At 48.8% G+C, this 26,946-nt stretch overlaps 1 protein-coding gene across 1 annotated transcript in view; it reads right to left on the bottom strand.

Annotated features, from left to right (window-relative positions):
- The window catches only part of IKBKE (inhibitor of nuclear factor kappa B kinase subunit epsilon), a 32,677-nt gene extending 10,895 nt beyond the window's left edge, over window positions 1-21,782 (bottom strand). Inside the window, exons 1-16 of the mRNA XM_084611235.1 lie at window positions 21,642-21,782; window positions 18,852-18,975; window positions 17,150-17,290; window positions 16,306-16,441; window positions 14,701-14,882; window positions 13,887-14,047; window positions 12,364-12,474; window positions 9,390-9,569; window positions 8,619-8,815; window positions 7,210-7,274; window positions 7,024-7,115; window positions 6,175-6,276; window positions 3,797-3,872; window positions 3,574-3,683; window positions 601-677; window positions 359-398 (exon numbers count right to left, since the gene is read on the bottom strand). Of these exons, the coding sequence (XP_084467361.1) occupies window positions 359-398; window positions 601-677; window positions 3,574-3,683; window positions 3,797-3,872; window positions 6,175-6,276; window positions 7,024-7,115; window positions 7,210-7,274; window positions 8,619-8,815; window positions 9,390-9,569; window positions 12,364-12,474; window positions 13,887-14,047; window positions 14,701-14,882; window positions 16,306-16,441; window positions 17,150-17,290; window positions 18,852-18,947 (1,766 nt within the window). The 5' untranslated portion in view covers window positions 18,948-18,975; window positions 21,642-21,782. The remainder of the gene's footprint in view (window positions 1-358; window positions 399-600; window positions 678-3,573; window positions 3,684-3,796; window positions 3,873-6,174; window positions 6,277-7,023; window positions 7,116-7,209; window positions 7,275-8,618; window positions 8,816-9,389; window positions 9,570-12,363; window positions 12,475-13,886; window positions 14,048-14,700; window positions 14,883-16,305; window positions 16,442-17,149; window positions 17,291-18,851; window positions 18,976-21,641) is intronic.
- Between the last annotated feature and the right edge of the window lie 5,164 nt (window positions 21,783-26,946).

Consider the following 26,946-nt stretch of genomic DNA (forward strand, 5'->3'; position numbering starts at 1 on the left):
TTTTCATTTGTATTGTGATCGCGCCTCAAGGCCCCAATCACGGATTGGGCCCTTTTGCATGAGGCGCTGTATACACAGAATGAAAAGGCAGTCTCTGCCCCAAAGATCTTACAGGGTATGTATATTTACATTATGGGGTTTCTTGCACCTTCTTCTAAAGTAGTTTGGCTGGGAGGAAAGGGCTGGGATCGATAAACCGATTGCCATGGAAGTCATTTACAGGCCAGACATTCTTAGCATTAATATGTGAGAACATTTTGAGTCTCCTCAATAGGCAACCAGAAATGCCAGACATTGAACCGCCCTGTTAACTGTGGCCAGGCTTTCAAGCCCCTGGAAGAATGGGTTATTTACTTACTTATCCAGCTTGTGTATTTGTTCCTCATTGTAGGCTAGTCCTAGAAAAGAGAAAGATACTTATTGGTCAAGTGCCAGGAACCTTCCACATTCATACAGACGGTTACATGTACATACACACACTCACAGCTGCTACACTCTAGCAAGAGACCTCTTGAGAAAAAAAGACTACAGCGGAAATTTTCCAACAGCGTTCAAGTCAATGGTAGTTGGGTGCCCAACTCACCAACTTCAGCTACTTACGCGGACTCATCCGGGTCTTCTTGAATTGCTTGTATATGAGCTGCATCCTCTCGAGGCAGCACTCCATCTGCCGGATGCTGTGGAACCAGGACATGAGATGCGTTTTCTTTCCAGCCAAATGTTCAATTAAACCTCGTTTCAGACAAGGAGCTGGGTCTGCAGCTACCCATTTCCTTGTGAGTCGCACAGAGCGCAAAGCAAAGGCTGTGCTCCCTAGTGGACGGAGCACTGGATTGGGATTCAGGATACCTAGGTTCTATTCCCAGCTCTGCCACTGGCCTGCCGCATGAACCTGGGCACATCCCCTTTCTATGCCTCTGTTTCCCCCTCTGTGAAATGGGGATAATTATACTGACCTCCTTCGTAAAGCCCTTTGAGATTGACAAATGAAAAGCTCTACACAAAGCTAGGTATTATTTCTACCCCAGCAGGACTTTGAAATCCAGGTGGCTAAGACCAGCCCTGAGGCATTTACTTGTTTCCTCACGCAACAAACCACCAACTCCCTCCTTGTTAGTACTGCCACTAGACTTTACTTGGCTCCCACCATCGGGGTGTCCAGGCATCTCACTAGACTTAAGCTGAGACAGTCAGGATGTCAAGATGACTACATCAACTCTGAGCCTTGTGTTAAGTCTCCTAGCATTGCATCAGCTGCAGCATGGCTCCCCCAGCAAGAGCCCTTGCGTAGAAAGGGCACAAGTGGGTGCTTTTACTGTCGGCGTTGTTTAGCCCTGCTCTGAGTGGGGTTAGATGACACACCGGTTAAAACACACACCAAGACTCCCACTGTTGCTAACAGAGGAGGGATGCACAAATGGGAAATTGTAACTAAAAGCTCAGTGCAGGAAAGGCTCAAGAGAGCTTAAACCCCATCTCCCTTTGGGGCAGCCAGCCAGGAATTCATCAGCAGCAAGGCCTGGACAAAGAAGGCTGTCCTGCAGCTCTTCCCACAGGGGGCCAGGATCATGTGGATTCATCCTTCAAACACACCTGTTATTGTGACTGGTTGGTTCTGGTAGCGCCTGCAATGTTCTGAGGCATTTTCCAAGCAGAAAAGCAGCGCAGTCCCCGCTCCAAGAGAGATTTCCCAATGGTGCCTATTGCAAGCTTCTTCTCCCGCATCCCCAGCTTGTATTAGCCCAGGGACTGTGGCGGTGGGTAGCAGGACAGAGAGGAACACAGCTCCCCCACCTCTGCCCAAAGCAGATGGGTGCTTTCCCTTCCCTCCCAGGCGTGGGGAGAGCAGCTCCCACTCCTATGAGCTCAGGGGGTGCAGTGAGAACTCCCCTCCTGTTTCAATCTACTTTAACCCCTACGTATTGCACCTCTGAAATATTGTGCTTGTGACTGGAGCAGGCTGCAAGCTCCCTGGTGCAGGGCCTGGGCATTTTTCATGGGTCCACTCCTCGGCCATTCAACTAAAACCAACAGAGTGGTAGGCGTGGCATGGCATGGCATGGGTGGGGAGGCACTTAACCACCCTTGAGCTAATGGGGAAATTGGGAGCCACCTCAAGAAAACCTCAAACTGAACACACAGAAGTGGGTGTATTTAGGAGCTGGTGCCCGAGACCACATCCTGATTGTCAAACCTCCCCAGAGACTTGCTCTGCCAGTCTCCCTTCCACCTATGCTGCCCCTCCCTTCTCCATTTAACCTCATTTTCACCTACTCCTCCCCTCCTTTAGGTTTGGCTTCCTGCCCCTTCCTCCCCCAACACCTCCTTCGTTTTCTACAGCTGTCGATTCATTTGCCTGAGGCAACCTCCCCATCTCCTTCCAAAGGGGAGTCGAGTCCCTCCAAACTTCTCCTTCTCGCCTAAGCTTATTATTGACATTCACCCATAGCGGGCATTGTGACACTTGCCATGATGGACATGATAAAAATAAGCTGCATTCCAAATAGAGCTTAGTTTAAACAGCCATGACCTGGAAACACAGAGGCTTCTGAGTGCAATCTCTTTGGGCTCCTGGGGAAAAGCTCAGGCACAGTTAATACCATAAGACAGGCCCTAGTACTCTAATCCAGGAACCTGGCATCCTCAATGCAAGTGTTAGATAAGGATGATAAAGAGCATCCTTGAGATCAAATGCCACCAGAGACTACAGTATACACATTGTATATAGACATTGCTCCTCTATCCATTTAGACACGTTTCTGCTCGAAGCTGGGACTGAATTGTTCTTGTAGCAGAAAGTGAAACAAGTTCCAAATAAGTAGCCTGAAATGAAATCCAACTCCCTAGAATCACAGCTGGCCAACGCACAAGCACCAAGAACATTATAGGCAGTACAGCCCAGTGGGTAGGGACTGGGCCTGGGCGTCGACAGCCAAAGAATCATAGAACCATGGGTTAAAAAGGACCACAAGAGCCATCTAGTCTAACCCCCTGCCAAGATGCAGGATTTGTTGCTGTGAGAGAGACAGTCCTGGGTTCTAATCCCAGTCCTGCTACTGACTCCATTTTCCCATTTATGAAAATGGGGATAATTATTAGAATGGACTGAAAAATGGGGGGGGGGGGGGAATGCTGACATATTTGGTGCCAATTTTCCAAAGTTTTCCCATGATAATAACGATACATTTAGAAAGTACCTTGAACCATATGGATGAAAGGCGCTACAGTATGTGCAAAGTCATATTATCAGTGCTAATAACAGTACTTAAATATAAAGTGCAAAATAAGGTGTCAAATACTGGCAGTGCCCTGGAACGACATATACACATATCTAAAGTGCAGCACTTACATCTGTCATAGAATCGTTATCAATGTCTTGCACTTACAAGCAAAGTAATATTAATACAAAATATGTACTATTAACTGTGTGTACACGAATACTGGTAGTGTACTGTAACTTGTACCTTGAGATAGGCACACACTCTAAGTGGGTGTGTACAGCAACGCACACACAGTTGCATATGAAAATACATTAATGGTTTTCAACATTAAACAAAAGCGTAATCCACAAACCTATCTTCATGTGTCTGTTTCCTGTGCTTTACCACCTCAGACAAAAGAGAGTCCAATGTCCCTTTATGTTCGGAGATGCTGTGGGAACATCTGGTGAGGTCTTCAGTGACCTACAGTGGGAAAGAAAAGGTCCAGATCAGGGCTCTCCATTAATCAGAGAAGTTCCACACGGGCTTCTCAGCTCCTCCCCACACAACACCCCCAGCTGGAGCAACATACTCACTGTCTGCAGCCTTGTTTTCACCTCAGCCAGATCCTTCGCCTCTGGACTACTGTTGCCCCCAGAAACAGAGTCATACCTGTTGGGCACAAATCAAAGCGTATTAAACCAGAGGCTGGATTCAGAGGGGCTTTTCCTGCTCTGGGCTAAGGGGCAGATATCACCTGGGCAAATGAAAACCATCTTCTTAGGCTGGACGTTTCGAAGGCATCTAGGAGATTTACAATCACAGACCCCATTGAAATGAATGGGAATCGCACCTCTAGGCAGCTCTCAGCACTAAAATAACCCAACCCCATATACACCATTTCCCACCACGGAGGTGATAAACCAAAGAGGTAAGAGCTAAAAAACCAAAGATGGGTTTAGATTTCACTGGAGCAGCAGTGAGCGCAGTGGATGGATTTAGTAGGATTGTCTGAGATTTCCCGGTCTCTGATGGAAGTTCCACTAATGGAGCCTCGTACATGGAAATAAAAGGCACATCAACCTAACGAGTGCAGTCAGGCTGGAGGCAGCGTTCAGCAGAACTACGCTGTAATGGGTCTGAATCCTAGAGGTTAGAGACAGAAGACACACATTCAAGTCCAGCCTCCAGAGCCAATGCAGAATTGTTCCTTATAGTAAATTCTACAGGATTTTGTCCATTCTTGTTCCAAAAGGACAGGGATTCCACTCAATGTCTTGGTCTGACTGACCTCCCCCTGGGATTTAGGATAATGCAGTGTAAGCCATTAGTCACATGGTTTTCATTTTACTGAGCAACAAGGCTCTTATTTTCCATTTGCATTCAGCCAAAGATTCCAGCACTGGTGTCTCCTTGAATTTACACTGTGACTTCATCTCTGTGGCTTATATAGTTTGCTGTACCCTGTAATATTCAGTCTGAAAAACCCCAAAGAGCAGCCAGACCACCAGGGACTAAAATCCAAGTTCTTATGAAACTGGAGACTGATCATCCAAGGGGGGGTGGGAAATGGTAACCATTCAGCTCATACATTCCTGCACATTCCCCTTGTACAAGGATTGCAGGAAAGTAACCCTCACCAGCAACCCAGTTTACTCATGAGTCTCTTTCTCCACTGCCCCAATCATCTGGTGCACAATATCTACAGATAACCAGCAATGGCTCCTGACCAGTTCTTCTTGCACAGAGCATTGCCATGGTCACGTCACTTATCAAAGTAATATCAAGCTCTTGTATAGCATTTTTTTTAATCAGTAGAACTCAAAGTGTTTTACAATGGAGACCAGTGTCATTAGCTACTTTTTACAGATGAGGAAACTGAGGCACACAGAGAGGAAATGACTTGCCCAAGGTCACCAAAGGGCAGGAGGCAGGAATAGAAGCTGGGTCTCCTGAGTCTCAGCCTAGTGCTCTATCCAAGAGGCTGCACTGCCAAGCACTGCCTTGAGTGGTGAGCTAGATCCAATTCCTAGTGGACTAGTGTCCACATCACCAAAACTGCCACCACTGGTTGAAGATCTCAGCACAGAGGACGAGGACTGTGAATGGGCCCTGTAAACAGAATGGGGAAGTGGTTCAGACAGTCGGGGTGAAGGTACTCTACATCGGTGGGGGTAGCGGTGGGATACTGCACTGCTTACTTTCTATGCTGTACCAGCTCTGTGGATAATAAAGGACCTCGTCCTCCTTGGCTGTCAGGGGAGTTCTCTTCCTGGTGTTCCACTCTGGATCCCTTGTTTGCACCTTAGGATCTACATGCTCTGCCCTGGTTTTTGGTTCTTTGTCTCCTGCAGTCAGTTAAGTTCTGGGTTCTGTGGCTGCACATGTGGCCTTTGTTGTGACCCTGGGAAGTTCTGCTCCCCATCCCAGGATTTAGGCAGCACCAGATTCACCACAGAGATGTTAACGGAGCTCTCCATATTTTTCTGTCACACACGAGAGCAGCAGATGCCTCAGTACAGTAGGTGGGAAACCTACATCATCCCAAGTCCAGAGAAGAGAACATGGCCTTTGGATTTATAGTAACCAAGAGTCCTTACCTGATGCTTCAGTCCAGTGTGTGTGTGGTGGGGGGGGGCACCAAATAGGCCTCAGGTAGATTTTTCCAAAGCCCCAGTGTGACAGAGGAGCACAGATCCCAGTGGCTTGCAGCTAGACTTGCACTCCCGAGACACACAGGAGTTTTGGTAACTTTCCCTCTCAATCCCTAACGTTCTGAGAGCCGCAATAACTTCTGCTCAAGCTGGAGTGACAAGGGCCTGGGCCTGTGAAGAGCAGAGGTGAGCGTGTTCAGCCCACGTGCGGGACAGACACAGCTCAGCGCCATGACCACACGTGCACAGCTGCAGAGCATCCTGCACTGGTGCCTGCATTACCCCTCGCTGCAGAAGTGACGGCAACGAGCGACACTTACAACACGAAGGCTTTCAGCTCCGTATGCTGCAAGCAGCTCAGCATTGAAACGGCCGCTTCCCTTCTCTCCAGAACACGGGAGCACTTGGCTTTCAGGCTCTCACTGCAAAGAGACGGGTTTGTCTGGAATCGTGCAACACCCCTCACCCTCTACGCAGAGCGAGGGGTACAGGGCACTTGAACTTCCTCCCAACCGCATCTGCCTCTCCCTCCCCCGGCCCCCGCCCCTCAAGCCCCAGCCTCGTGCTTCGGGGGTTCCTTTGGGTGCTTGTAACCATGAACGGTAGAATATACACCGCTCTGAGCACCTGATATCGGGGGCCCTAGAATACAAGGGTTCTTGCTCCGACGAGCTTACGGTCTAAACAGGCAAGACCCTGTACTATGTGCATTAACACCGCTGTATTGACCACCCTGGCCTGAACTGCACCGACCCATCAGTGTCAGAACATGACTAGTGCACAGACACAATGGGGACACGGATTCCACCTGGAACACATGCTCTGAACGAAGCCCTCAGGTGTCTCTAATTCATGCACACCCTTCTGCAGTTGAGCAGCAGAGAGAATATCCCCCGTTTTATTTTGTACGTCTAACATTACATATGCACGCACACACACACACACGCACACACACACACTAGTATTGATCCAAACCACTGCAGCATACACAGTGACACTGCAAGATTTGGAGCACCGCTGTCGAATACTATTGGGGGACTGTCTGAGTAAGCCATCTGGTTCTCAAACACAAGGTATTTCTATCAGCTACACAGTGAGAAAAGGAATCAAACAGTTCCCACTGTTCTTTACACAGCACCAGCAAGGCACACTGGCCGGCATGTACTTACATGACCCAGTAAAGACCTCTCAGAATAAATTCTTGACATTTCAGAAGTGACCGAGAGATCTTCAGTGTCTGGTGAACGGCACTCAGGACACCCTAGAAGGGAAAAGGGCACTGCCACTGACCGCTCCTTCACTTGAGCACGATTTCCAAAGCCTATTTCAATCTTGAGCTGAAATCCCCAACGTACCTTTGCCATGCTGCAGTCAGCTAGGACATCAACCTTTGGGACAAACTTTGGAAACTCAAGTGATGCTGAAAACAAAGAGACATCATTCACAGCCCTTTGAGGGTATACTTCCCATATCGCCCACTGGACAGAGGGACCTCCGTGCTTCATGTTTGCTTAACAGGGAATGTCTCATGGAGTTGTACTTCTGTGGATCAGCACTGACATCTAGTGCCCACCTATGTGAACCACAGGTATTACACAGATACAGGGGGAGGGAGGGGGACAGTTTCACATGGGAGATTTGGACTTAGAAGTCTCATTTCTACTTTCAAAAATGACTTAAGCTTCTAAGTCACATAGGAGGAAATGTTTAAAATTTTACCCCACAACTTTGAAGTTGTACCATCAGCTCCTGTGCACAAAACCCAAGCAGGAATTTAACTGGCTGCCACTCTCATCTCAACCAATGTTTTATTATACAGACATCGACACAGAAAGCATCCTTCCCTGAAGGCGGTATGGGCACTTCTCTGTCTAATCTAATGGGAAGGGTAATGTTCTCCTCTCCAGCTCACATTGTGGGTCTCTGCAACACATTTTGCTCTGGAGTTCTGCACATGGAATAAAGAGACTATAAAGCAGAGAACTGCAGTGTGGATCCTAATACACAAAAGTACTTAGCAGGTAGCACTTTTGATCTCTCAAGTGAATTACAAATATTAACTAATTAATCCTCTTCATATCTTTAAGACAAGGCTAAACAATTTACATTTTGCAAATGGAGAATGAGAGGCAGAGAATTTTCACTCAAGCCCATAGAGGGAATCTGTGTCCGATCTGGGATGAGAAGCTAGAAATTCCTTGCTCCTAGTCCTGCACCCAGATCACTCGCCCTCATCTCTGGGTTCAGCAAGACAGAGCAGAGCTCAGACTTTATTGACTGACAGTAACACCTAGATGTCTCAGCCAGGTCCTGGCCCCACTGTGCTAGGCACTCTACATAGAAATCGCCCGAGATGGTTCCCACCCTAATGAGTAATCTAAACAGACAAGACAGACAAAGGGTGGGAAAGGAGTATTATTATTACTCCCATTTACAGACTGAGGATAGAGGCACAGAGAGGTTAAATGACTTCCCCATGGGCACACAGGAAATCTGTGTCAGAGATGAAAACTGAACCCAACCCAAACACATCCAATGCCTTAACCACAAAACCATCCCTTCCTCTCTGTTGAACTTTGTCCTAATAAGTTACAGTTCTGCAGTGAGACTCCAGATGAAGTGACCAAGAGCCCTGTATCAGGAGGACATTGCAAGCGTGACCATGTGTGTGCATACACAGATGGCGGAAACTAAACTCACTAGAAGAGCTCAAATGGCTGGACGGGAAGCAGAAGGCTCCATTTTACGAGATGACTGTACTCACGATCTCTGAATCTCACTCCCACTGGTTCCTCCGGTTCACTGCTCAGCAAGGTCAGAGGGCTATTTTCTGTGGTTCTGGAGAAATTGTGAGCTTGCAGGGTGGGTTCCAATTGATACAGGTGACCTTCAAAAAAATATTCTTGATGGGGAGGGGCTATATTTGTCTGTGTGAAGACAGCTTCTAAAAATATGGTGGTACTGAAACAAAAACCAAAAAGGGAATGGAAGGGAAATAAAACATGAGGCTGTCAGCAACCAAGATGATTTCACACAATAGGCTGTAGTTGGGCTATTATTCTGCCCCCACCATCCCCTCCAAAATCCTACTCTTGGGTTTATCATTCACCAAAGGAAGCTCAGTTGAGATCCAGCAAAGCTTTCTGGCAGCCTGCCGCATCAGACTTGTTCACACTGATACGTATTGTGGATTGCCATTGCGCTAGCATTCTGCCACCTGAAAGCATTAGCAGTCTGACCCAACTTCCAGTGAAGTCAGGGTGAGACTTGCCTGTGACATCAATGGGTTTCAGAGTATGCCCGATATGAGCGAAAACACACTCAAGAATCACTTCCCCTCCAATGAAATGCAGCCTCCTGTGGAGTGGAGGGCAACAGAGCAGGCATACAGGGGACAGGAATAAGCAACCCCTTCCAGCTGATCCATCTCCCTGGGAAAGCGCAGCTCAGCATTAAACTGAACCTTCTGCTTTCCCCACTGGGTTTTCAGCCTGGATTCTTCTCCCAGATTTGCCAGGGGCTAAGCTGTGCTTACGTGTTGTAGGCATGGATATAGACCCGGTGCATGGTAGCTTGCTGCAAGGAGAAGACATGGACCACTATCCTGTGCAGGATGTCACTGGTTTCAGCAAAGAACTGATCAAAGCCCCAGCATTTCTCCTGATCAACTTCCAGAATGTTAGCCAGGATGGGGATGAGCTGGCTCTTCAGCCCTCTGAAGCAAAGGAAAGGAAATAAAGATGTTATTCTCTTGCGCACGCACACAAATATGAACAGAAGACAGTGTGTTCCAATGGATAGGATGCTGGCCTGGGACTCAGGAGACCTGGGTTCTATTCCCAGCTTTGTCACTGACCTCTGTGTGACCGCGGGCAAGTCACTTCACCTTTCTATGCCTCTGTAAAGCGGAGAGAATACTAGACCTTCTTTTGTCAAGCGCCTTGAAATCTACAGATGAAAAGCATGCTCTCCAGGTAAAGAACCCATGCGTGATATTATCCTGATCCAACTCCCTTTGTAATCTTTCCAATCAATTACAAAAGGAAGGGGACTGGCAATTATAAGGACGACACATCATCAAATTGTATGCCACACACTCCCCATTTCACAGCATGGCCGAATAGCTTCTTTGACGAGCTCTCAGGAACGCATGCCTATGCTTTGTCATCATTAAGGATTCGTTCAGCTTTCCTTGACACAGGCCCATACAATGTTCATCCAGCATCCATGGGCTTGTCACATGCATTTCTCCAGACGCTCCATTACAATTTAGCCCTCGCAAATGAATCAAACTCAGGACCCAGCGAGTTTGTTTTCCCCATATTCATTTCCCTGGGGATGTAACAGACAATAAATAGACGGGTTCACAGGCTGTCAGACAGGAAGAGATAGACTGACTATAAACCTCTTTCCTTGAACCCTCATCTTGATAGGATGGAAAGATTTGGAGGGGGGGGAAGAGTGAGTGGAGGGTTTAAGAAATGAATGCATTTTCTTTTAAGGTGAATTTAGAGCTGGTGAGAGGTGCTGGACTGACAGCCCTAGAGACTGAAATCCCCTCTTTAGCCTACATAAAGAAACTCACTCACTCTACCAAACAAGTAGAATTGGAATTAGGAGTTTGGCTCATTTTCCCTCCTGTCATGAACGATGCCTGGCGCCATGCATAGGCAAGGCACTGGGAAGAGGAAGCAGAGGGGAAGTGTGGAAGTTACTATCCCCTCAAAGCATGTTAAGAGAAAGGACACTGGGACAGAGGCTATGAAGTACTAGAAAGACTGTTCCAAAATGGAGCACCAGTGATGTGTGTTTTTCCCAATGCCCTCCCATAACGCACTTCCTCCTAGACACTGACAAACATGAATGAATCCAAACTCCTTTGTGTAGTTGGTGAATACAATTATTTACCTTTTGCAGATGGGAAAACAGAGGCCCGGAGAGGGAAAATGACAAAACCCCCAAGTTAACCACATTTTTTGTGCCCACTGAGAGTCAGCGCCAGGAACTGAACCCAAGCATTCTGGCCCAGAGCCTCATTCTCTAATTATGAGCCTGTGCTAACACAAATGGACCGATTAGTGTATATTCTGCAATACACAACTGAGAGACATGGGAAGAGAGGGAGTAGACAGAAGTTGGGGAGCTCATTGACAAAGAAATATCCTCCCTGGTTGGGGTTTTAAGATTAACCATTTAGCTCTTGGAGAAAGAGGAGAGACAATGGAACTTGCAGGATCACCTCGAAAGTCAGAACCCATTGCAGAAATTATTGAACTCAACCCCCACACAGTAGTGCAGCTGCTACAGATTAACATGCCTGTGAGAAGTCTTCACATTATTTATTAAGGTAATAATATGCTTTATTGGATATGCGGTCACACTGGTTCTGGGCTCGATCCTTGTGATAAGTCATTAGGGTTGCTAGGTTCAATAAGGACTCATGGCACGATTACACCCTAAATTCTGATTTTAAGTACCAAAACTATCTTCTGCTGCGAAAGGGTTAATACAGACACTGTCAATAGTGGGAAATGTTGGAATTAACCAAAACAACGTGAGTCACTTCAACTGGGAGGGAACATGTGACAAAATGGGCAAAATCTCTTTCTCTGGATGTACAGCACGGGACAAACACGAACTGTTTTGAGGCATTTTATATACACTTAAGCCCTTGACACCACTCCAGCCTTAACATAAATGAGAATCAGGCCCCAGGCACATATGAATGAGCACATCACAGACCACAGGGGTATAGTTACAGACAACTATAAGGAAGGGCACAGAGAGCAGTGTGCTCCACACATTTTCTTTGAGACGGCAATCACAGCTTGTTGAGAGCCTTGTACTGCTCTGAAAGCCTTAATCACACTCAAGGTTCTTTATTTCAACACCAGCCGCATGCCCAGCGCTGTGTGGGACACGGGGCATTGGGGAGGATCGCGGGCAGCTGGGATTGAAGTCACGCACCTTTTGATCAAAAAGCAAGAGCCTGCTAAAAGCCCCAGCTCTCAAAGGATGTAGCCAACTCCACCATCTCTGCAGTCCAGGCACTGGAGGGGGGGAGCACAGCGAGGCGGCGTAAGCATGCATGACATGCACAACACCGCAGTCCCTGCCCCCGAGAGCTTATAATCAGAGACAGAGAAAACGGGACGCCCGGAGAAGCCCAGCCGACGGAACGACCAGGCTTTTACAGCCGAGATTTTCAGTGCCCAAATCCCATTGAACACTGTGTTTACCTTTCCTTAAGCACCATTGAGAAATATCATTTATATAGAGGAATTAATATCATTCCAGACTCACCTGGTCCGGGTACGATGGGAGGGACGTTTGCAACGGCATAACTACATCCCTGGAGTATGCTGAGGGCAGAGCAGAGTCCCTGTGCTCTTTTCCAACCCGAAGCAGCACTTCTGTCTGTGCCACTCACTGACTGGTTGGAGGCCCTATGATCAAAGCAGGAGGAGGGAGAGCTCCCTGGAAGCAACCCCACCCCCTCCAGTACTCACACAGACAGCTGGCAGGTGATGGGCAGCTCGTAGCTCCACTCAATGGGCCCGTTCTCCTGCCTCTGGACGCCTGCGATAGCTCCAGCAGGTTTCTCCGTCGTTATTTTATACCTGTTGAAAGAAAAGTCGTTCCGCTGGGTGGAAGCTGGACAACTGGCCTCCCCTGGGCACATTCCAACCACTGGGCTTGCAAACCTCTTGGCAAGTGCGTAGGGAGGACAGGCACAGAGAGGGGAGAAAATCAGTCTCCACCTTCCCATATCATAGGGGAGGAGTTTCAATGGACAGAACCAAAATGTACCAACAACGAGAGGTGCCTAAACCGTGCATGGAAAGCCAGGCCAACGGGAAGAAGCAAGCAGAGACTGTGCGTGCTAGCTAAGCCAATGGGAAACTGCACATGCAGCTACATAACCCACGCATGCTTCGACTAGTTTGCACCTGCCTCTTTCATGGGTGCAATTTAGGCATCTGCTTTTTGAAGCTGCGATCCAGAACCATCAACCACCAAACCCCTCTCCCCCCGCCCCCCCCAAACCTAGAAGTACAAAGGTATGAAAAGAAAAATCCAAAACCTGTTTCCATCATCCCTCGGGGGAAAAGCTGCATCGCTTTCAGAAGACATGGTGGGGGGGGGGGAGAGGGCGGACACTTCAAGCAACAGCATGGAAGTCAAGTCAGAAGCTGCCCCATCTTTCAGCCGTTAAACCACAAAGCCACAGAAACACCGTTATCAGGGCAAACGTACCATAGAAAGGGGCACTGATTGCCAGCTGCAGCTCTGCTGTCTTCCTGCCTGGATGCGCACCCTGAGCAGAACCCAGTTAATCCCCCATGTACTTGAGTTAGGGACAGCATGGCCGGCTTGGTCTCCAAGTGGGCTTTGCTGCCCGACACTGTAGTGCTAACCACAGGGGCAGTCAATAGCAGGGGCTGTATTGGTGACTTGCCAAGATGGGGCAGCCCCACAGAACGTGCAGTCCCTACTATATCGTTCGTGTTCTGTCTTGTCCCAAGAGGCCTTTCCTCCCAGCAGCATGGAGCAGGGCATGCTGGGAACTGCAGATGAAGCCAGCCGCAGGCTACACTTCCAGCAGATCTAAGGTATACGTGAGAATCTGGGTGATTAAATCATCAGCTAGCTAAGGTGCATAAACACAAACAGACCCGTTGAATTCCACATTAATAAAAATCAGCACAATGAGGAGTCTGTGGCTGAAATGGGTCTTCAGCAGACATCTGAGACTAAGAGCTTCATATCGGGACAGAGGCAGGACTCAAGAAAAGGATGCAACACAAGGAGTAGAAGGCACTGGCAGATCTGGAGTGGGGCACAGCACGGCATAGCAAGAGGTATTGCAGGTCAGGATTGGGGTGAATTGCTCATTCTCCATGTAGCTCACCTCATCCACTCTTCCTTACAGCTTCTCACTTTAGGACACAATTCAATTCACCAAACTCAGCCAAAAAAGACAACACAAAGCCCATGTAAACACCGGACTCCTGTCGGTGGCACTACCTACATGATTTCTTTATTCCTGCGAGGTCCGCCGAAGGGGATAAATGGGAGACTGCCTGTAGCAGCATGGTAAAAGGTTACCCCAATGCTCCACAGGTCTACAGTCACCCCGTAAGCCTTTTGCTGGGGTTTTCTCAGAACCGCTCGCTCGTACATGTCCGGGTGCTAATAGGATGAAGAGGAAGAAACGCATTGTGAATGAATTTGCTTTACTTATAGCAGATCCGTCATGGAAGCCAAGATTTCCCCAGTGACTAGTGATTTAGGGTTCTTCCATTTTTGGGTGCCCAAAATGAAACACTTCAGAGGGCTTGGTTTTCTGAAAACGTAGGCACTGAAAATCAGATCCCTGTAAGCTGGGCTCCCCAAAATTGAGGCATTCCAAATCTCCAGTCACTTTCAAAAACCTTGGCCATAGAAAGCGAAGTTCAAGCAAATGAGTCTCGATGAATGAAACGCTTGGAGACAGAGAGGATGTCCACCATTCTAAGTGGCCAGAGCAACGGACTGAGACTAGAGACCTAGGATCTCGTCCCAAGCTCTGTCACTGACCTGCTGGATGATCCTGGGCAAGTCACTTCCCCCACCCCCCCTTGACTCAGTTTCCCCATTGGTAAAATGGGGATAACGATAGTGAGCTCCTATGTACAACACTTTGAGATCTACCTACGCAGAGTGCTATAGCAGAGCTAAGTATTGTTGTTATACACTAAGCATAGCAACATTCCAAGCTCCTACCATTCCACGTATGCTGAGAAAAGTAACCCTTCCTTCCTGAACTCTTGCTCGTTAAGAAACTGGCATTTTGCTTTACTCACAAGATATTCTTCTGTCCCGTAGACGGACACAAACTTCTCGTCATCGTCCAGCTCTCGAGCGGCCCCAAAATCCGTGAGCTTATAGATGCTCTGCCCGTCTTCCCCCACCAGCCGCATGATGTTTCCTGGTTTGATGTCCCTATGGACAATGCTGTTCTCACGAAGGTGGTTCATGCCGGCCACTACGAGCATAAAGGGGAAGTGAGACACTGCTGAGAATGGCCGCAGCTTCTCTGAGCTGGCTTGGCTAACAAGCAGCAGTGTGGACTAGAATTGAGGGAGGCAGGCGGCCCTGGGTTCAGCTTTCAGACCCGGTGAAGCAAACATGAGCTTGGGATAGACAGAGGAAAATCACGAGCACGAGGACCATTCTGAAGAGGGGAAGGGAGCAGAGGCAAACCGTACCATCTCCGACGTGTGATAGCGTGGGCACAACCTACCTGCCTGCTCATTTGCACAGTTCAGTCTTTCAGCTCCCCCAGGATGCCAAGGGCATCCTCAGAATCCAAGCACCCCAATGGAGAAGCGCAGCGAGACATTCCTGACATGCTCAGGGTGGACTTGCTACAGGGACAGAGAGCTTTGCAGCACCTAGAGTATTTGCCAACGTAAGTTCTTGGAGATGCCCACTCATCAAACGGCCTCTCAGGGTGGGAAAGTGGACAGTACAGGGGCTCCGTTCCAGGGTATGGAGTCTTTCACCTGCCAAGTTACTAGTTCAAATCCAGCCTGGGTCAGTAGTGACTGACCGCGCTTACCATTTGGTGGCCTGAATTTGGCAGTCTCAGTTCTTAAGGGAGCTGACTAACAGTCACAGCTGGCCTCAGCAGAGGACAAGTGGGTAGGGGAAATGCACTTCTGGTGGAGGGACCATACTCCCTGTGTATTCGGCAGACAAAGGCCTTCACTCTCCACCATTCACACTGCTTTGTAAAATGCACCTCCAGGCATGCAGTAAGTTAGTTTTTGCCCCCATCCACATCTTTACAGAAGAGCAGATTTAATGAGGAGCTGGGTGTGAGGAGAGATTAATAAGACTGGGACTTTTCAGCTCAGAAAAAGAAACGACTAAGGGGGGAGGTGATAGAGGTCTATAAAATCATGACTGGTGTGGAGAAAGTAAATAAGGAAGTGTTATTGTCTGCTTGCTCATAACACAAGAACTAGGGGACGCCAAATGAAATGAAGAGGCAGTATTTCTTCGCACAACACACAGTCAACCTGTGAACTCCTTGCCAGAGGATGTTGTGAAGGCCAGGGTTCAAAAAAGAACTAGATCAGTTCATGGAGGTTAGGTCCATCAGCGGCTATTAGCCAGGATGGGCAGGGATGGTGTCCCTAGCCTCTGTTTGCCAGAAGTTGGAAATGGGCAACAGGGGATGGATCACTGGATGATTACCTGTTCTGTTCATTCCCTCTGGGGCAGCTGGTACTGGCCACTGCCGGAAGACAGGATACCGAGCTAGATGGACCTTTGATCTGACGCAGTATGGCTGTTCTTATATACAGCAGAGTGCAAATCCCATGTCCACACTAGCTGCATCGAGCACTCGTTTATCCCCCTTTCCCGCCACAGACACCCAAGCTAGTAGCTCTGAGACTTACCAACACAATGCAACACGATGAGGAACTCTGACTCGGACAAGCCAAAGGAGTTCTCTGGATCTTCTAATACGCTCAGCAAGCTCCCACGTGAGCAGTACTCCATCACCAGCACCTTCTGCTTGCTGTTTCCCTGAGTCTGGGAGGCAGAAGGAGAGACTGATCCCTTGAGCAGCATCCTGAGAAACAGTGACCCTGTGACGCTGCGTTATGCACAGAGTCCCGGGGTAGGCTGCTGTGTCCCACCCCTTGTCCCGTCCACGGGAGGGTGGCACCCCTTCCTTGCCCGAGCGGCCTACGTGGCAATTCTAGTCAGAGACAACTGACTCCACAGGCAAGAGTACGTTGGGTGGGAAAATGAGCTCTGCCGCCCAAAACAAAGTCTGTGATTAACACAACACCCAGAACTCGAAGGAATTGGCCAATGAACCGCTTGAGTGTGTGATCCAGGACACTTGGCTCCATCGCCTAGGGCGTGGGAATCCGGGTAGACTAGTGGTTAAAGCACCGGACGTGCCGGCAGGGCACCTGGGTTCTATTCCTGGCTGCATCACTCAGCTGGCCTGGGGCCTTGGCCAAGTCACTTCAGTGCGCCATCCATCAGTGGGGAACACCACCACAGGGACGCTGGAAGAGGTCACGAGTGAATGGTTGTGAAGTGCTTTGAGCTGAAACAATAGGGAGGGTCGAGGGTGAGTAGAGAAAAGCCACAGGAAGAAGCTGTGGTTATTTGGCAGCAGCAGCCCATCCCAGCAACCGGTGCCTTGTCACAGCTGCTAAAAGCCAAGTCCCACTGCATTACCATCAACCCACACCTTTCCCATTGCAGAGCTAGCGACAGACTTACAGTCTCTTCAACTGCAAACAGCTTGACAATGTTCTTATGGTTTAATTTCCTCAGCACCTCAAACTCTCTCATCTGCACCTCCTGTGGTCTCAGGTAGCTGGCATTATTAAAGACCTTCACAGCAACCAGCTCTCCTGATCTCTGGGCAAGGAGGAGAAAAGGAACAGGACAAATTCAGAGAGCAGCCCCCAGCTGGAATGCTAGCCCGCCAGGAAAACAGGTTAGTGGACAACACATGCTCTGTAGTGTGGGTACGTTCTGTTCTAGAGGGGACGATCAAAACGAAGCCAGAAGGCAGCTCAATCCTTTCATTCCCACCTGGAAACTAAGGGGGAGGATTTCAAAAGGCGGAAAGGGAAGTTAGATGCCCAGCTCTCATTGAAAATCAAATTCCCCTTTGTGTCATCTTAAAATCTCCCCGCAAGATCAAGAGTACCCCTGGGTTTAACACACTCAACAGGCTGCAGTACAGTAGCTGGTTGTTTGACTCTCTCCCTCCTTCTGTTCCCCATTTCATACCCAGCCTGGCGCCCTCATGCAGTTCCTGTCCTGACCGAATAGCTCGGGCATGGTTAGTACATTGCAGTTTGGAAAGCAAACGATCCTGGCAATGTGTGTTAGTTTCTTTGTGGGGTTCACCCATTCTCCCCACTGCAAAGCTATGTTTATTCAGTTCTGTAAAACAGCTCCAGCGAGACCTGAAACCATCACCCCAAGTCTCTCCTCCACGAGAGTTAGTGGGTTACATTATAAACCATCCTTTAAACCAAATCTCCTTCCAAAGCCCTTCTCTGAACTGAGCAGTGAGAAAACGCTCTGAATAAACTTCAAAGAGTAGAGACGCTGACCAGCATCTGGCCCAATCCCAGTGGGTTAATATCCTAGAACTCATGCACGATACATTCCAATGATTATGGGTGGCATTTTCAGAAACGTTCTGCATTCGCCTAGCTCTCCCTTCCCCCAAGGCTACAGGGAGTTTTACCATGGGGATAGAATGGGAGTACAGATAAGCCAAGGCATTTTGAAAAACCCAATCATGTCCTTGCTCTAAATTACCCCTTGAAAACCATGGCCTAAGTCAGCATCCGAATGAAAACTGGCCTGGATCAGGTTATAACAAGCAACTGCCTTGGATGATTTCGCAGCCTGCTGTCTTCACTTGCAGAAGACAGCAGTGCAGGGAATGTAAAATGATGATCAACTGTACGGACACAAGATCAACCCTGGCTTTGCTCGCTGGGCTGCGCAGCGTGAGGCGATGGCTGCAGGGCACCAACAGGACACGGAGTGACTGTGATAGAAACCACCCACCCACGACTCGTTTACGCATAGTTGAGATGAGAAGGGCATGCCAAGGGTTTGGCAGCTGAGAGCAGCAGGTTGCGTGAGCACATAGAGGAAGGCTTGGTAGCTCCAGCTGTGGGAGCAGCTATGGGGAGTTGGGTTGGGGTGCTTGTCACCTGGGAATTTGAGGGTGGGTTTGGAAGCATGTCACAGATTGGGAGGTTTTGGCAGCTGGAAGATCAGAGAAGGGTTGGTTGTTGAGAGAGGGTTTGGCCTTACGTCACTGGGGGGGGGGGGGGTGAGCCACCAGGTTGGACAGACTGGAAGGGAATCGAGTTGGAGCCTACATGGGTCCATGTACTGCCCGTAAACAACCGAATCAGCTCAGGCTTCCCATCCTGTGCCCCTCACTCACCTTGCTGCGGGCTTTGTACACACTGGCTGTAGCCCCTTGGCCCAGCACATCGTCCGTGTTCCAGAGGTAGTTGGGCGTGCTCTGCATTTTCAGCATGAGGCCAGCTCACCTCTGAGCTGCGAGGCTGAGAGGAGAAGACAAGTCTGTGAGGAAAAGAGCTGTTTACACACACAGACAACCCCGGCAGCCCAGCCCCAGTGCGCTTTCACATGCCTCCCTGCTGTTCTAACACTCGTTCCACTTCTCCTGCTCCCTGAAATGAGAGGTGGGACCAAGACACACACAGCCCGGACAAGGAGATGAACCTCCCCCACAGCTTGGAGGGTTCAGTTTCCATCCGTTTCCGTAAGAAGCTGATTGTAACACAGCCAGCCATACCTACTACTGCACGGGTGTCACTGAACCAACACAGAACCTCACAGCAGCGAAGTCTGATCCCTTTGGGCTAAAGCCCAGCCTGCTGCCACTGCAGCTGTCGGAGAATCTCCATCAGAGGTCAGCAGAAGAGATGAGAGTTGACACACAGCCGAGTTTGGATTCTGTCCAGCAGAGGTCAGTGGTGCACAGACAATACCAATCAGCATAAGGAGGAACAATCCATCTCTAGCAGCAGATCTTTATTCAGCGGTTACTGACCCACCTCGCCCCACCCATTCTCCTATCTGTGTCCACTGCCCCCCCCCCACAACTCTTCTGCTTTTTCTTGGTAAAGTGGAGTCCTTCTGTCTCCCTTAAAAAGCAGCCACCAACCGCCCTCTGCAAACAGCACGAAAGCAGAGCTCAGAAAGGATGGGAGAAGTTGGGTAAGGACGGAGCTGGGAACCTTGGGCAGGGAAACCCAGCCAGTAGCCACTCAGACTGGTAACGAAACACTGACTGATGCAAGGAAAATACTAAGCACTGAGGGCTGCAAGGTAAGAGGCACCTCCCAGCTGTAAGAACAGAAGCCTATAGGATTGCAACACCAGCTTCACAGCCACGGGTTAAAGAGGAAGCACTCAGTTTCCTGCCCAGAAAGCAAAAAAATTCCCAGACGTAGCGCTGTCTCTGCTCAGCGTTCAAATCTCACTTACCAGCAGCAGCATTTCATTACAGTGAACCTTCAAGCTCATGTGGTTATTAGAAATGAGCTTGTGTCAAACTCCACAGTGGGATGTCCCAGGCTAGAGTGGCGGGTGAGATTGCACATGGGCAGAGGGGACACTGGGCAACAGCTCAGCATCCGAATTGGGATCCAGATCCAAGTTACGCACCCAAACCAGTCATGACAAAGAGCTGAACCAAAATTCCATGTCCAAACACGCCTGAATTTCGTACGCCTGCAGTTCTGTCTCCTGTGCCCACCTCTAGTTGTTCTAGGAAAGGGTGCACAAACACACGCTTCGACACTGTGCCCTCACATGATGATGCCAACTGAGGCGTATTCGGGGCTGGACAACTCAGTTTGGAAGTCAGGTCACCACCCCCTAGGGAATGGGAAGCGGATGGGCACATGATGCTTCTTACAAGCAGCGCTCAGGGCTTCAGCGGGATACCCATCCAACCCCACTCATCAGCTCACTCTCCCCACAGGTGAAAGCGGTTGTGCAGAATTGATTGGTGACAAATGGCTGCCATGTTCCACTGCAGAGGTGTCTGTCCTGCTGTGGTGAGCCGAACTTGCTTCCTCCCACCCCCAAATACCGCATCCATCATGCAGTGCTGTTGTCTTCCTGGCAGCTGCCCTTCACCCCATTCAGTGGCAAAAATGTACACACATAATTCGCCAAGTGCTTGATGCATCCCTGCTCTCCTTGGAATAGAAGTAGCCAGTTATTAGCCAATCCATGTGCACGGCCTGCTTCTCCAAACTGGAAATCATCCCTTCCAGCTCTGTTTTTAGGAGATGTCCAGAGCCTGAGTAGTCAAAACGTTACAAGTCCATGGTAAAGTGAGCTTGCCGAGCCGCATGGAGGACACCTGCAGTGCAGCACCCTCTGGCCTGCGCTCTCCTGGCATGTGCTCTAAAATTCCAGGCAAAAATAGATCACAAAACCTAAGATCGGAGATAGGGACCTTCTTCAAACTAAATCAACTTCTTTAAAACGTGGCTCACCGAAAAGGACACAAACCCGGTCCCTCACTCATGGGAGCAGGCACATATGTCTGGAGCATCCTCTGATCTAATTCTACAGGCTCCCTTAGATCAGCACCCAGAAAAGAAAATGAGGAAGAGTCTTGGCGAATCCTCATATTAATACAGAAATGTTCTCAAGGTACAAGTGGCTAAAAAGAGCAAGTGAGCCCGCCAATGTTCTTGCCAGGATTAACATGGTCTATCAGATCATGCCAGATGATTTAACAGTAAAGAATTTACACCCTGAACAAGAAAGCCAGTTCTGCTCTAGTCCAGCATAGAATATGTATTGATCTTGGGGATATCACCTCTAGTCTCCCTCTGTTTCTCATCCCCCCCACCCCAAGACTTCGTTTCGCAGCTGTCACCAGCATATGATCCATCTCTCTCTCTCACTGTCCTGGTCTCACACTGTATCACATGCAAGTGGGGATAACAATGCATTTCACTATTGTTACAACATAATACCATGCTACAAAAATGCACACACGCACACACCCCAGCACTATCTGTAATCCTGGTTGCACATCAGGGGTTTCCATACACCACCCTAAGAATAATGCAGTGTAACAAAGCCAGCGTAGATGCCAAGAGAGGAATATTCCGTAGCATTTACCTCGCTCTTTACATCTGCAAGACAGACTGTACAAACATGAAAGGAAATTCCCACTCACCTGAAGACAGCAGCTGGCTCAGAAGCAACCTATGCAATGAAAACCCTTAAGTGCCCAGGTTGGAAGCCATGGTGTGGGAGAAGCTTTCACTTGAAAGCAGCCACAGGGACCCCACACAGGCAGGGATGGATCGCAGTCCAGGCTGAGACTTTCTTTCTGCTCAGACTTCCTGCTTTCTTTTTCTCTTAAAGGGACACTGTCCAGTTTCTCCCTTGTCATTTGAACACATTGCGAGCATCGACACAGTACCCCTTTTCACTGAGCTGACGCACATCAATGCAAATCATTGTTTCCTGCTTTGATGGACTTACAGTAGAAGCAAAAGGGACCAAATCATGACCTGCCTGTCAAGCCATTGAACTGAAGTTCATCTCCAGTGCAGTATTCTCTCTCTCTCTCAGACACACACACACACACATATATAAAATTGTCATGAAAAGTTAAACCAGCCCGGTACAAATTCTGCTCCCTCACCTTAACAACTCTGTAATAATTATCCCATCAGAAGCTATGAAAATGCGTGGTGGTGGGGGGAACAGCCCTTCCCTAACCCTAAGGATAATCCTTGCCTTTTTTTTTTTTTTTAAAAAAAAGGCAACAAAAATGTTGAGGTCTGTATTCCATACAAACACACACAGGAGGATTAATCCTGTGGACAGGGACTCAGCAGATCTGGGTTCAATTCCTGGCTCTCACACTGACAAATTCTCTTTGTGACTTTAGGCGAATCACTTTAGTCTCTCTGTGCCTCAGGTTCCTATCTGTAAACTGGGAGTAATATTTCCTGTGTATGTCTTCTCTATTTCATTTGTAACCTCTCTGAGGCACAGATGCTCTCTCACGACATCTAAGTACTGCACCTTGCATAAGGGGGCTTTCTCTGGATGATGCTGGAATAAAACAACTCAATAAAGACTATGATGTACTGTCACTATAGGACTCTCAATAGAAATTCATGTCTTAAAATTATGCTTTAAGTCAAAATTGCACCCTGAAGAACACTAATCCTGTCAATTGCTACAAACATCAGGGGGGCATTGTATTTGCCCCACTGCAAATCACATTTTTATTTTATCTCACCCAGTGACATCACTTAATACAGATCTGCAGGTCCTACCAAGTTCAACTAAAGCCCCCAAACTGATTTTGGAAGCCAGTTTTAAATTCACTCCACTTCTGAAACCAAATATGCACAGTACACACTGGATGGGCTGCTCCATGTTATTCCTTCAAAGCAGACAAAGATCTTGGTCTGTGTACCTGGGGTATCTGGACTGCTACCCATGAAAAAAAAAGTTTGCAGTTTGTTTCTGTTCTCGTGACTTTGCACAGAGTGTATGAGTGAGCTGCAGTTAACATAAGGAAGAGGCTTCTACCAGTAAAGAGTCTGAAGGGAAATTCCCACAGCAATTTTCTCATGCAGCCCTGCCCAAGGGCACAGTGATATTAACAAAGCCAGAATACAGTGTTTCATGCTCACATTCACATGACTATTTAGAACACCCACTTCAGCTTTGCAGACTGCTGCGCCTGCATTCAACTTCCAGGGACAGAGCACCTGTTTAGTTGCGAATGCAGGCACTTTAAAAACAAAAGTGTATTTCCAAGCCACACAGACAGTTTTACAAAGCACCAGAGGAAACCCTTTGTGTATTCATGCCGTTGTAAAAATGCCAGATGAGACGTCCAGTCTTGTGCTTTAACCACTGGATCAGCTTTCCTTTCCTTTTACTGCCTTGCGGGCTCCCCATAACCACCACACACTTGTCAAGGACCCCAATTCATGCACAATGGCTTCCTGTATCTGGCTTCCCAAAACTCCAATGAACGGACTACCTGAGCTGATCCTGAACATCAGACATGTTCAATGAACAGGGGCCTGTCTGTTTCAATGACAGACACCCAGGCTTGGAAATTCCAGTGGTGATCATGTGACCCGAGCCCATAGCTCAGAAGAGCAACCAAAACCCTTGCATTTAAAGTCAGAGCACTCAAAACCAAGCGCCTTTAGTGTCCTCTGACTATTCACACTACCTCGGCTTTCACATATGGCTCTGTGGATTTGAACTAAGGGTGGTGATGAGACCGAGAGGAAGGAAGCAAATAAAATATATTTTGTAACAGCAAAAAAACAGCCTATTTGGAGGTCCTTCTACAATTCCCTATTCTTTTGAGAACACAGCTCTGCCTAGCCAGACCCAGCAGAGGAACAAATGCCCCCTTCAATCAGAGGTGGCCCCAAGCTACAACTTCAGGTTTAAAAATCCCTCAAACTTTTGGGAAGTTACGATTAGATTGTAAGATCCTCAGAGCACAGACCTCATCTAACACTGTGCAGTGCTGAGCACGGGGAGCCTCTGACCCTGTTCAGAACTTCTGAGCACTACAACAACACACCCACCATGTTTGGATCCAGCGCTGATGTTTCACAGGATGGATCCAGTTTCCCCCAAGCTCTGGGAAAGTTAGGGACTAGATCCAAGTTTCCCTTATCTTTGCGCTCACTCTCTGCTCTTTCACCTTGAAAGCTTTTCTTGTGGTTTTTCCACACAGTGCAAAGTTTACCACCCCCACCCCCACTACAATGCTGCATCAAATCTGAACCAGATGCTCAATTCCTTCTACTGATCAGAAACAATTGTAAACCTGTCATCAGAAAGCAATGAGGAAAAAACCATGGAATTATAGAACTGTAGGGCTGGAAGAAGCCTTGAGAAGTCACCAAGTGCAGCCCCCTGCACTGAGGCAGGACCATGTAAAGCTAGACCATCCCTGACAGGTGTTTGTCTCACCTGTTAAAATCCTCCCACGATGGAACGGCCACAACCTCCCTTGGAAGCCTGTTCCAGAGCTTAACTATCTCTATAGAGTTAGAAAGTTTTTCCTAATAACCAACTTAAATCAGCCTTGCTGCAAATTAAGCATGAATTACTGCTTGTCCTCCCTTCAGTGGACATAGAGAACAATTGATCACTGTCCTCTTTATAACAGCCCTTAACATATGCCCAGCCCTGGGAGAAAGGAATCATAGAAGATTAGGGTTGGAAGAGACCTCAGGAGGTCATCTAGTCCAACCCCCTGCTCAAAGCAGGACCAACGCCAACTAAATCATCCCAGCCAGGGCTTTGTCAAGCCTGACTGTAAAAACCTCAAAGCAAGGAGATTCCACCACCTCCCAAGTAACGCATTCCGGTGCTTCACCACCCTCCTAGTGAAAAAGTTTTTCCTAATATCCAACCTAAACCTTCCCCACTGCAACTTGAGACCATTGAGATCATGCTATGGCGCAACTTGCCCCTTGGAGCAGGAATAGACACAGGGAGTCAAATTCCAAACACAGTGATAAAGCGTATCCTAAGCAAGGTGAAACTCTCTCAGACAGACCTCAAGGGTCCCCCTTTCACACACTGGCAGCAGTGGTACAGTATAATGGGCGGCGGGGTGGGGGGAGAGGGTTTGTCAGTCATTTCCCCAAAGCTGAATTAGTGACACTCCACAAGGTGGCGGTAGAGGTTCAAAAATAAAGCGGGAGGAAGGAAGGTGGGCGTTTGCCTGCGGCCTTCTCCAGCTCTGGGCCCGAAGAGGCAAGCGTCAGGCCTGCAATCCCCACCCGTGCTCTAAAGGTCCATCTTCTCCAGGGCCCGCAGTGCCGATCCACCTCCCACAGAGGAGCGAGGAGACTGCTGGTTGCTGCGCCCACCACCCCGCCTGGTCTGGTCTATTCAATTCAGCCTAGGCTGCACTCTGCCGTCCTTTAACATCGCAAGTGCTCCAGGGCCAGGGCCACCTCTCTCTCTGTCCTGCACACCCCAGGGCCCATGGTGAGGGCTCGGTCTGTGGTGGCACCTGCTCCAGCTACATCTACCGCAGACCTGCCCCGTCCTGGCCCTTGGTGGGGACTCCCGCGGAGACCAGACATCCAGACCAATGAGGCAGATGAAATCTGACATCCAATGCGATGCTTTGCACGCGCTCTTCGGTAGGAAAACCTCAGAGGAATTGTACACATAGGAACGAAGAGAGACACTGCAACCTGCAAAAATCCATTACCGTGAGTGCCTGCCCCGCAACAGGCCAAATATCTTATTAGGTCTCACATGGTACACTCGGAGCACCCAGAAGGGGCCTCTCAGCAATCACCCCAAGGTCCTGCCCCATCGGCCGCCAGCACCAAACTGTAAGACAGCAAAGCTAGACCCTCGCGACTACTAGCCCCCAGGAGCATTCCCCTCCTTTGGAACAGCCAACTCCGTGACACCATTCAGCCCTCATCAGCGCTTTCCACCCTGAACGTGCTTTACTCACATGAACTAAGTCTCCCGCCACCCCCGAGCGTCAGCGTTTCTCCTTTTAGAGAGGGGCGAACCAAAGCACAGAGCGGGGAGGTGATTTGCCCCAGGTCGCACATGGCTTTCACTGGCAGAGCTGGAATTAGAACCCTAAAGAGCCTGGATCTCAGGCCTGTGCTCAAGCCACTAAACCATCCCATGCAAATGGCAAGTGAATCTCAGTGCGAGGTACATGTGCCCTTGCCCACACCTCCCAGCTCACCTCCAAGGCTGGGGGCCCCAAACATGGCAGATCTCCAGTCAGCGTAACCTCCGCTGTAAGTCGAAGGAGAGAATCTCACAGAATGGGAAAACGCCCCAGTTCATTTACATTTGTAACTAGAGGAGAAAGAGCTGGCTTTAATGAGGTATCCTCAGCAGAGAGGCCTGGGGCCAGGTTCCAATACCCTCCCATGCATTGAGTAGTGCTTTATTCTGACAGTAGTCCCGGCCCATTGATTTCACCAGGGCTGCTCACATGGTAAGGTGCCACGCCAGTGGGAGGAAAGGTGGCAGAAGCAGGCTCATAAAAACAGAGGAGAACCTGCTGAAAGGTCTGCATCTCCCCACGGTTCTGAGGGAATCACACCTTTCCCAGCCTCCTTGCTACAGAAGCTCTTTCTAAATGGGTCTGGAGCCTCCACTACTTAGTCACCTCTTAGCTTCCCAGCTAGGAACATTCCCCCACCTGGCCTTTCACTTGTCGTCATTTACCAATTCATTTATTTTTCACTGAAACAAATAAAATCAAATGTGCTTTTGGAGAGGGGAGGAAGGGTTCCAACCCCCCTGATGCCCAAGCTGCAATAAATGATCTGATTAAAAGGTTTTAAGAGATTACAGCATCTGAGTCAATGTCATCGGACAGCAACAGCTCTAACGGAGAATCAAAAATCATTTTTATTTGTGTATCCAATATGCTAAAAAAAAAAAAAAGGTGTGTGCCAGGAGCCACCTGAGCCCCTGGAAATCAATGG

Source organism: Lepidochelys olivacea (genome assembly GCF_965140295.1).
Source record: "Lepidochelys olivacea isolate rLepOli2 genome assembly, chromosome: 21".
NCBI classification, from domain to species: domain Eukaryota; kingdom Metazoa; phylum Chordata; order Testudines; family Cheloniidae; genus Lepidochelys; species Lepidochelys olivacea.